Here is a 10,235-nt window from a genome sequence, read left to right as displayed (position 1 = left end):
GAAGTGTCCTGTGTACGAGTAGGCAACAGAAACGGGCCTTCAGAAGACCAATCGTTCTCTCTTCTCTTCTTCTGAACCTTCTAGTGCATCCAATATTGGTGTCGTTACGGTTCTCCTAAGAGGATATCCAGAATCATCTGTAAATATATTATAATACAAAATAACCTTGCCAAATTGAAACAGAGTAAATTTTCGAATATTAAATAAAATATTATTAAATAATATGCAATTTAAAATAAATTATTACTTACCTAGAAGCCATAGGCCTTCATTACTGCTGAGGTTATTTAGGTAAGCACATAGGGGATGATGGGACCAAATAAGCGAATCATGAGTACCTCTTCCGTGTCTCGCGTCAGTGCTAATTATTTGCATGTCTGCATTACATATCTGTAATGAATAAAATAATCACAACATGTCACAGTCACATTTGATTCACAATAACTTATTGCTATTCGTACCCTAACCCGTGACTGGATTAGTATATGTTAAATTTGAAAATAACTCAACTTACTAGTTGTACATTCAACGAGTGATAATTTTTACGGCAAAAACTTTCCTCATGGTCGTTTGGGCGTACAATGGCAATGTGAGTGCTGACTATACAGCCGATAACACCGGGCATCCCAAATTTGCTGTAAAATCTGAAATTATAAAACAATTATTATATTCCTCGTATTTTCTTGAATAAAGTAATCTCAGTACTAAAAAACCGACCTCAAAAGTACGTGGAATTACGTCTATTTGCTAAGTTTTATTGAAATATCCCCTAGTTCGCCACTATACAGGACTTGACACTGGAGATAATAAAAATCGGTTCTCACTGCTCAAAGTATATCGAAAGAAAAACGTCTTGAATTGGAGAAATAGCAAAATAAACCATTAAAATAATTGCTCCTAAGTTAAAGTTAGGTGCTATTTATAATAATAATCTCAGTACAGAGTACTAAAAAAAACCGACCTCAAAAGTACGTGGAATTACGTCTATTTGCTAAGTTTCATTGAAATATCCCCTGGTTCGCCACTATACAGGACTTGATACTGGAGATAATAAAAATAGGTTCTCACTACGACACTACACAAAGTATATCGAGAGAAAAACGCCTCGAATTGGAGAAATAGCAAAATCAACCATTACAGTAATTGCTCCTAAATTGAAGGCCTAACTTCAATTTAGGAGCTAGTTAGATAATAAAAATGAATCTTCATGCGTGAACAGCCACCCTTCGAGGTGAATGATTTTCTTCAAAATGAAATGGGACCACTATGGAAGTACCCCCTTCCAACAAAAAAAGAATCATGAAAATCGGTTCACAAATACCGGAGCTATCGCGTAACATACATACAAAAAAAACTAGATACAGTCGAATTGAGAACCACCTCCTTTTTTGAAGTCGGTTAATAATATTAGAGCATTAATAAATTATAATACGAACTGCAATTTATTGTGTCTGCGTTCTTCGGCCGACAATGGGAATTTAATGTACTTATTTCGCATATAAGACGTTTATATTAATGTTAAGTTTATTTATTGCAGATTTTACTTGAAGCAAGAACATTTCATACAGTTGACAGCTATACACAAGCCACGTAGCTCTCCCGTAGGCCTCTGATACAAACCATGAGCGTAAACGGATAAAGCTGTTAAAACCTAAGTACAGAGTAAACAGATAAATGAAATTACTCTAATGAACAAATCAATATCAACAGTTCTTAAATAAACCTAAGGTAAATACTTACCTTAGTCTCTACGGACAAATCTGACGACTTTGTTGGCATAAAATGATTAAAATGCAATTTTAAAACTGCAATTACATTCATACAACGATTATTACCTAATTTACACCAATTATTAAATTTATCAACAATACTTACTTTAAAGATTGCAAACTCGATCTGAACTATTCAAAAAACTTATTTAATTATTGATAATCTCAGTACAGAGTACTAAAAAAACCTACCTCAAAAGTACGTGGAATTACGTCTATTTGCCAAGTTTTATTGAAATATCCCCTATTCGCCACTATACAGGACTTGACTGGAGATAATAAAAATCGGTTCTCACTACTCAAAGTATATTGACAGAAAAACGACTTGCATTGGAGAAATAGCAAAATCAACCATTAAAGTAATTGCTCCTAAATTAAAGTTAGGCGCTATTTATAATAAAAATGAATCTTCATGCGTGAATAGCCACCCTTCGAGGTGGATGATTTTCTTCAGAATGAAATGGGACCACTATGGAAGTACCCCTTTCCAACAAAAAAAAAGAATCATGAAAATCGGTTCACAAATAACGGAATTATCGCGTATCATACATACAAAAAAAAAAGAAAAAAAAAGAACATACGGTCGAATTGAGAACCTCCTCCTTTATTGAAATCGGTTAAAAATTGGCAATATAGCTCAATCAGACAACAAATAGCAATGAAAATAATAAATATAATAAAAAATAAACGAAATTTCTTAAAAACTGTGATATTTAACCTATACATATGGCACATAATAACTAACATAGTATTACCTCAAAATTGCTTTATTATTAAATAATAATAATATTATTACCGATTTAGTGTCAAAGCGACAGTGTTGTCCTGTCGCTTTGAAATCAAATCGTATACGAATGACATTAAGTATAGCGAACATTGGAGGTAAATTATTAATATAACGCAATTTTGAGATAAAATATAATATAACGCCATTTTTGAGATAATACTATGTTAGATGTCAAGTGCGATATAAATTTTTTTTTTGAAAACATAAACAACTTTTTAACCGACGTCAAAAAAAGAGGAGGTTCTCAATTCGACTGTATGTTCTTTTTTTTTGTTTTTTTTTCTTGTATGTATGTTACGCGATAACTACGGTATTTGTGAACCGATTTTGATGATTCTTTTTTTGTTGGAAAGGGGGTACTTCCATAGTGGTCCCATTTCATTTTGAAGGAAATCATCAACCTCTAAGGGTGGCTGTTCACGCATGAAGATTCATTTTTATCAATAGCGCCTACCTTAAAATTAGGAGCAATTACTTTTAGCAGTTATTTAGTTGATTTTGCTATTTCTCCAATTCAAGGCGTTTTTCCCTCGATATACTTTGAGTAGTGTCGTAGTGAGAACCTATTTTTATTATCTCCAGTATCAAGTCCTGTATAGTGGCGAACTAGGGGATATTTCAATAAAACTTAGCAAATAGACGTAATTCCACGTACTTTTGAGGTCGGTTTTTTTAGTACTCTGTACTGATTATAAATAGCGTCTAAATTTTATTATAATGAGCAATTATAAGACACTAATTTGAATATTTTATCATTTCGTAGCTTATTTGCCTTATGATTTTTTGAAAATTTTGCAAGTTATTTATTTGGTGACGTCATCAAATGCTCTATAAATGTTAATCTTTGCGGCAGAGAATATGTAAATAGTCTCAGTAAAGAGTACAAAAAAAACCGACCTCAAAAGTACGTGGCATTAGGTACGTCTATTTGCTAAGTTTTACTGAAATATCCTTAAATTCGCCACTATACAGGACTTGACACTGGAGATAATAAAATATATGTAGATGGAGAGAAAAACGCCTTGAATCGGTTCACAAATACCGGAGTTATCGCGTAACATACATAAAAAAAGAACATACAGTCGAATTGAGAACCTCCTCCTTTTTTGAAGTCGGTTAAAAATGAATGTTCATGCGTGAACAGCTACCCTTCGAGGTGGATGATTTTCTTCAAAATGAAATGGGACCACTATAGAAGTACCCCCTTTCCAACAATAAAAGAATCATGAAAATCGGTTCACAAGTACCGGAGTTATCGCGAAACATACATACAAAAAAAAAGAAAAAAAGAACATACAGTCGAATTGAGAACCTCCTCCTTTTTTGAAGTCGATTAAAAATCGCATGCAAATGTGGCACTATTTGTAGTAGAGTGTTGTTTATGCAATGAAAATTTCAACATCGAAATCATTTCAACATTTGAATAACTTACCTTAAATACAAGTGGCATGTTTTTTCTGTATATCTAAAAAGTAGATTGGATACTTCTTAATGCAACCAACAAGATTTTTGTTATAAGAATGCTGCAAAGCACAACAATAATGATATAAATAAATAAACTTAACAAGTAATGTGCAAGTCGGAGACGTATTGGGGACTACATATTTCAAAATTTTCACTTTGATACAGTTCACCAAATCTCCGGTCGGCTACAAAACTAATAGAATATTATTACCTCGGAAATTTCACAGTAGTACTAACAGTGAAAAGAAAGACAAAGTGTTGTTTAATACATGTTTATCAACTTACTTCAAAGTGTTCTTCACAATAATAAATAGTGTAAACTTTGAAGTATCTCACGTTTACTTTACAACACCATTCTGTTAGGTATGAACACAGCACTTTCTGTATTCCATAGCTGTGTTATATTTAGTATTTTGTTGTATTCCATAGCTGTGTTATATTTAGTATTTTGTTGTATTCCATAGCTGTGTTATATTTAGTATTTTGTTGTATTCCATAGCTGTGTTATATTTAGTATTTTGTTGTATTCCATAGCTGTGTTATATTTTGTATTTTGTTGTATTCCATAGCTGTGTTATATTTAGTATTTTGTTGTTTTTCATAGCTGTGTTATATTTGGTATTTTCTCTCCCTGCAGCGAAATTAAAGTTGTAAAGACAGTAAGGTTAAGTTTACAAGCGTGAAGTGACATTTATTATTTTTTTTTGCATTTTTGGGTTACATTGCGCACGGACAAATCATTATAGAGCCACTGATGACGTCATTGAATGTCCAACAAAGGTCAATACTATTTTTGAAAAATATAAAGAGTCTCAACGTAACGTAATATTAATTCATAATGTTGCTCATACTCTTCGGTGGCGGCAGTTAGTACTGTGGGCGCTTGATGGGGAGGTCGATTCCCGATTTATGCCAATTTAAGAAACGAACATTTCTAAGTTGGTTTTGGTCTGAGTATTCTGGGTTATTGTTGATTTGGTACTCATAGTACCTACATAGGTCAGGAAATTCGGCAGTAGTTTGGCGTTTTTTCCCCCTAAATACTTCTCTTTGGCGTAGCTTTCAAGTTAAATCTTTCAAGTCAAAGCTTTCAAATGAAATCTAACATAGAGACGGTTGAGATTCAACTATCTAATTAGTGACGCGCATGAATGGATTAACGAGATTCCCACTGTCCCTATCTACTATCTAGCGAAACCACAGCCAAGGGAACGGGCTTGGGAGAATCAACGGGGAAAGAAGACCCTGTTGAGTTGAGTATTCAACTTAATTAATAATTGGCTTTAATTAATTAAATACATAAATTTTCGACTGCTATAATTTTGACTCTGCATCGCGAACGACCAGAAGTTTGCGCCCGCATACACGTAGAGAAGCGGCAATGCGAACGCAAACTGCAAAGTCGTCGGTCGGGAGGCTGTACAATACGTCTGTTGTTGTTATAAGTCTTCCCGACTCCCGACTTTTAGCGATCGCAGTGCAAGCTACCTCTCGCCTGTAAAAAAGATTTGTATTAGACAAATTTATTAGCTTTTAACACTGGCTGCTGCAGTGACGACGCAGCGCACGTGCGTGCGCGCGCGCACTCTAACACGTTGTTATGATGAGAAAGAGGGGGGGGATTGTTTTGGGTGCACGCCACACGCCGTGACAAAGTAGTAGAGTAATATACGCAGAGAGACTTGCTATTGGAAAACTATGGTTTTCTTAATTACAATGCGAACTCGGGTGATGGGGATGAGTGCTTTTATTAGATCAAAATCGAGCGAGGTCTTCGCCTGTCCGAAATAAATTTGCATGTCATGCAATGTTTGCATAAACTTTTGGTAGTTTCTGCGACTACCATGGTTTGTAATGGGAGACACCTGGATTAGATTCCAGAGGTAGTCTCACAAACGGCTACCAACATCCAAGAAAGGCAACAGACAAACTTACCCGCTCCCGGCACGGGGAGGTAGTGACGAAAATTAACGAAATAAATAATACCCGGGACCCGTCTTGAAACACGGTTACCAAGGAGTTTAGCATGTGTGCAGAGCGTCATTGAGACTGTCAAGAAGACGACGGTACAAAGTAAAAATAGTATATGGTAGGTAAGGGAAAAATTTACACGTTGGTGCCGTGATTTCGGAATAAGGCTTAACGCCGAATTAGTTCTGGAACAGTCCGAACTGGCAAAACGGAAGGGGAATCCAAAATGTGTAGTAAAGACCAAAGCATGCAATGGTCCTCGCGGGGTGGGTTGGTTGACGCAATGTGATTTCTACCCAGTGCTCCCTGAACGTGAAGAAAGTCAAAGCAAGCAAGCGCGGGTAAACGGCGGAAGTATCCACGACTCTCTTCAAGATAGAGCGGAATGCCTCGTCATCTAATTAATGACGACGCGCATGAGTGGATTAACGAGACTCCTTAAGCCGTCCCCTATATACTACTCCAGGTCCGTACATCGGGCCAGTCTACACGAAGAGGTGTGTGTGTGCTGTACAAAACGCCCCAGAAAGGGGGGGAAGTGAAATACAGAAGGGACAAGGAAAATTTGTAGGGAGTCAAGACGCCGCTCCACGGGAAAGAGCCCGCGCAAAAGTACCGTTGAGCGCCTCCCGCGATTCGGTCCGTAGATGCAGGAAGGACCATGGGAAGGTGGTGGGTTTTGTCCCTGTCTGATTTCGGTGCCGATTGCGCACGTTCTCTCGGTTACTTCGTGTAATAAAGTGCGTATTGTTTTCCATGCATATTTTCAGTTGAATACACGAACGACTTTTTATTTAATTTTCAATTTGATAAAAGTATTTATTTCGACTTTGACCATAGTTTTGTGTAGTGCAGGTGGTGCAATGTTAAAACTGGATTATACCCTTTTTCCCAACCGGGAAGGGGGCAGGGAAATACCTTTTTTTGTGTAATTTTAATTCTGTTTGACAATCTTGTATTTTGTGCAATTGGGCATCATATTTCACAATTTTTAGGTTACTTCTAGGTTACAATCGACCGCGTGGTCGCACGTGTTTTATAGTGACATTGAAGTGTGACATTTATGTTTGTCAGCTATCAAATCAATAGTTTTTGTATTTGGATACACGAACGACTTTAGTAAAGTTATCATCAATACACGAACGTCTTTAGTACATTTAGGTCTTTGGAACAACGCCAAGTTAATATGACATCGGTTAATATGACGAATTGTCGATGGGGGACGGACGATTGTCGGTCATTTGGGACTCTTGGCTGAGGAGAGTTGCATTACAATTAAGGCGGGCCAGGGAATTTACCTTAAATTACCGGGAATTACGCTAACTAAAGTGGTTTTTCTTTTCCGCGATTGTTTTTCTGTTTTAAATTGAATACACGAACAACATTAGAGAGAATATGTTCGGTCGCGTTTGCAGTCGGACGTGCCTTCTGCAAATTGCATAAATTTCGTTCTTTATTTAATAACAATAAATTTCAAAACTGTGTCAATATAGCTTCCGCGTAAATCTGTGTCAGCGCATGATGATCGCGCGGCTATTGGCGTAATGATACGTTTTCTACAGTGATTTCTGATTTCAAAATGGATTTTTTTTTTTGGATTATTTTACGAAATTTAACCTCATTTAAAAATGTATATGTGATCGGTGATTTAAACATAGACATTAAGTCGGGAAACAACGATCATAATTCATACGAATATTTAACATTTCCAGCCTGCTTCGGCTATTTACCGACCCATTTTCTTCCAACCAGAAATAAAAACTGTTTGGACCATATACTAGCCAAAAATAAAACACCCGTGAAAACTTTAGTATTAAATTCTTCCGTAACTGACCACAACTCTGTATTGTTGTGTCTGCAAAAATGTTATAATAAGTCTAATTTTATCACAAAACACACCACTCTGCAAAATGCCGCCGTGGTGCATGACCTAGACAACTTAGACTTAACGCCTATTTACGGTACAGACGACGTAAATGTATCAACGGAGTATCTTATTTCGTCCTTAACAAACATTATTGACAGAAATACACGTACCATATTGTTATCTCGACGAAATAAAATTATTAAACCATGGATTACTCCGGGACTTTTACGCTGTATAAGGCATCGTGATAAACTTCATAAAAAATTTACGAAAAACCCAGAAAATGAAGTTCTCAAAATAACTTATTTTAGATACCGTAATTATTGTAACAATCTACTTAAGAAATTAAAACGCAAATATGAACAGACAGAAATACAAAATGCAGGTCAAAACAAGAAAAAATTATGGAAAGTCATCAAAAATATTACTAACACGAATAACATTAATTCGTCAGCACATCAGCTGATTGCAAATACAACTACCGCAGCAATTTTAGTTAATTCCGCAAATAATTTCTTTGCTAATATTGGTCGAAATTTAGCGGAAAAGGCAAAACTTCACAACAATAATTATCAATGTCACACCCAGCATTATTCCTGCATGGCTATTTCGCATTCTTTTGCCCTATTTGATACTGACGAATCTGAAGTAGAAAAAATTATTATGACATTGAGAAATGACTGTGCAACTGGAATTGACGAAATACCCTGTTCATTCATCATTCATTCAGACTTTCAAGCAACATTTAATACCTCCACTTACATATTTATTCAACCAGTGCTTTTTAAAAGGAATATTTCCCCATATTTTAAAAAAGGCCCTTATCAGACCGGTCCATAAAAATGGAGATAAGGGTTGCTTTAATAACTATCGCCCCATTGCCATACTACCGTCTATTTCTAAAATCCTAGAAAGACTTATCTATAACAGGCTGATAAAGTACTTTGAAAAGAACAGACTACTGGCACCTACACAATACGGCTTCAGAACTAACAAATCGACTGATGATGCAGTGCATGAGCTAACAGACTACATTGTAAGAAACACAGACTCAAAAAAAAAGTGCTTAGCTATATTCCTAGACCTCGCAAAGGCTTTTGATACAGTCTCAATTCCAATTCTCCTTGAAAAATTATACAGCTTAGGAATAAGAGGACATGCACATAATCTTCTAAAAAGTTATTTAACTGACAGGACTCAACGCGTTAAAATAGGTGACATTGTAAGTGAGGAACTAACCGTCGAATATGGCATCCCGCAAGGCAGCATCGTAGGACCATTGCTTTTGCTCATTTTTATTAATGATTTATGCCTCATCCCCCTACCAAACAATAGTAAAATAGTATCTTATGCTGACGACACTGCTTTATTGTTTAGTGCTGAAAATTGGACTGACACTTTCACATTAGCCCAAGCGGGCTTTGACATTGTCAATAATTGGCTTAAAAAAAAACTTACTGACCCTAAATACCGAAAAAACTAAATACATGACGTTTTCCTATAACTCACTCACCCAACCGACTTTAAATTCATGTACAATATTAGCTCATAACTGTTTTGGCTCGCTATCGGAAAGTACTTGTAAATGCCCTCAACTAAGCAGTACAAACACCATTAAATATTTAGGTATAACAATTGATAAGTATTTAAATTTCAAGGCCCATATCGAAAGTCTTACAGCTAGAGCACGAAAATTAATATATATTTTCAAAAATTTAAGACATGTCGCTAATGAAAAGCTACTGAAAACTGTATATTTATCACTTTGTCAATCACTGTTTGTATACTGCATAACGACTTGGGGAGGCTCCCATAAAAATATTTTGCTAAATTTAGAAAGAGCACAAAGAGCCATTCTGAAAGTTAGCACTTTCCGACCTTTTCGCTTTCCCACAGCAGAACTCCTTGCTAAATGTGATGTACTTTCAATACGCCAGCTATTCATACTACTAACCGTAATAAAAAAGCATTCACTAACACCATATATCCCATCACTCCAAACCAGCAAAAGACGAGCAGACATTGTTTGTTCAACTGAACGGTTTCGAACAGAACACTCCCACAGATTCTTTTGCTTTCTTGGTAGCTATTTGTATAATAAAATAAATCGTTCTCTATCTATATATCCTATGAATAAGTTTCAATGTAAAAAAACCGTACAAGAATGGTTAAAAAGAATTAACTACAATGACACTGAAAATTTTATATCAGTTTTTAAGTAATATAAATATAATTAAGACGCCAGCTATTATAATTAAGATTTATGTATTATTGTAATTTATTGTTATTGAACAAAATATGTTGACTAACCGTTATGCTATAATCACCAATTTAGATACCTAAGACACAAGTAAACAATTTTACTTAGTTTAGGTAT

The 10,235-nt window shown here is 35.5% G+C and overlaps 1 protein-coding gene across 1 annotated transcript; it reads right to left on the bottom strand.

Moving 5' to 3' along the window:
• Window positions 1–1,461, bottom strand: LOC113234460 (putative nuclease HARBI1). Its single transcript, XM_026469776.1, has 4 exons — window positions 1,437–1,461; window positions 515–644; window positions 252–390; window positions 1–137 (listed from the first exon to the last, which is right to left on the bottom strand). Exons 2-4 carry the CDS (start codon window positions 623–625, stop codon window positions 40–42), a joined length of 348 nt encoding a protein of 115 aa, XP_026325561.1. The 5' UTR covers window positions 626–644; window positions 1,437–1,461; the 3' UTR covers window positions 1–39.
• Between the last annotated feature and the right edge of the window lie 8,774 nt (window positions 1,462–10,235).

Source organism: Hyposmocoma kahamanoa, unplaced genomic scaffold (genome assembly GCF_003589595.1).
Source record: "Hyposmocoma kahamanoa isolate Upper Pololo Valley unplaced genomic scaffold, ASM358959v1 84, whole genome shotgun sequence".
Taxonomy (NCBI): Eukaryota; Metazoa; Arthropoda; class Insecta; order Lepidoptera; family Cosmopterigidae; genus Hyposmocoma; species Hyposmocoma kahamanoa.
Note: the sequence above shows the minus strand (reverse complement) of the source record. Positions and strands in the feature narration are given on the sequence as shown.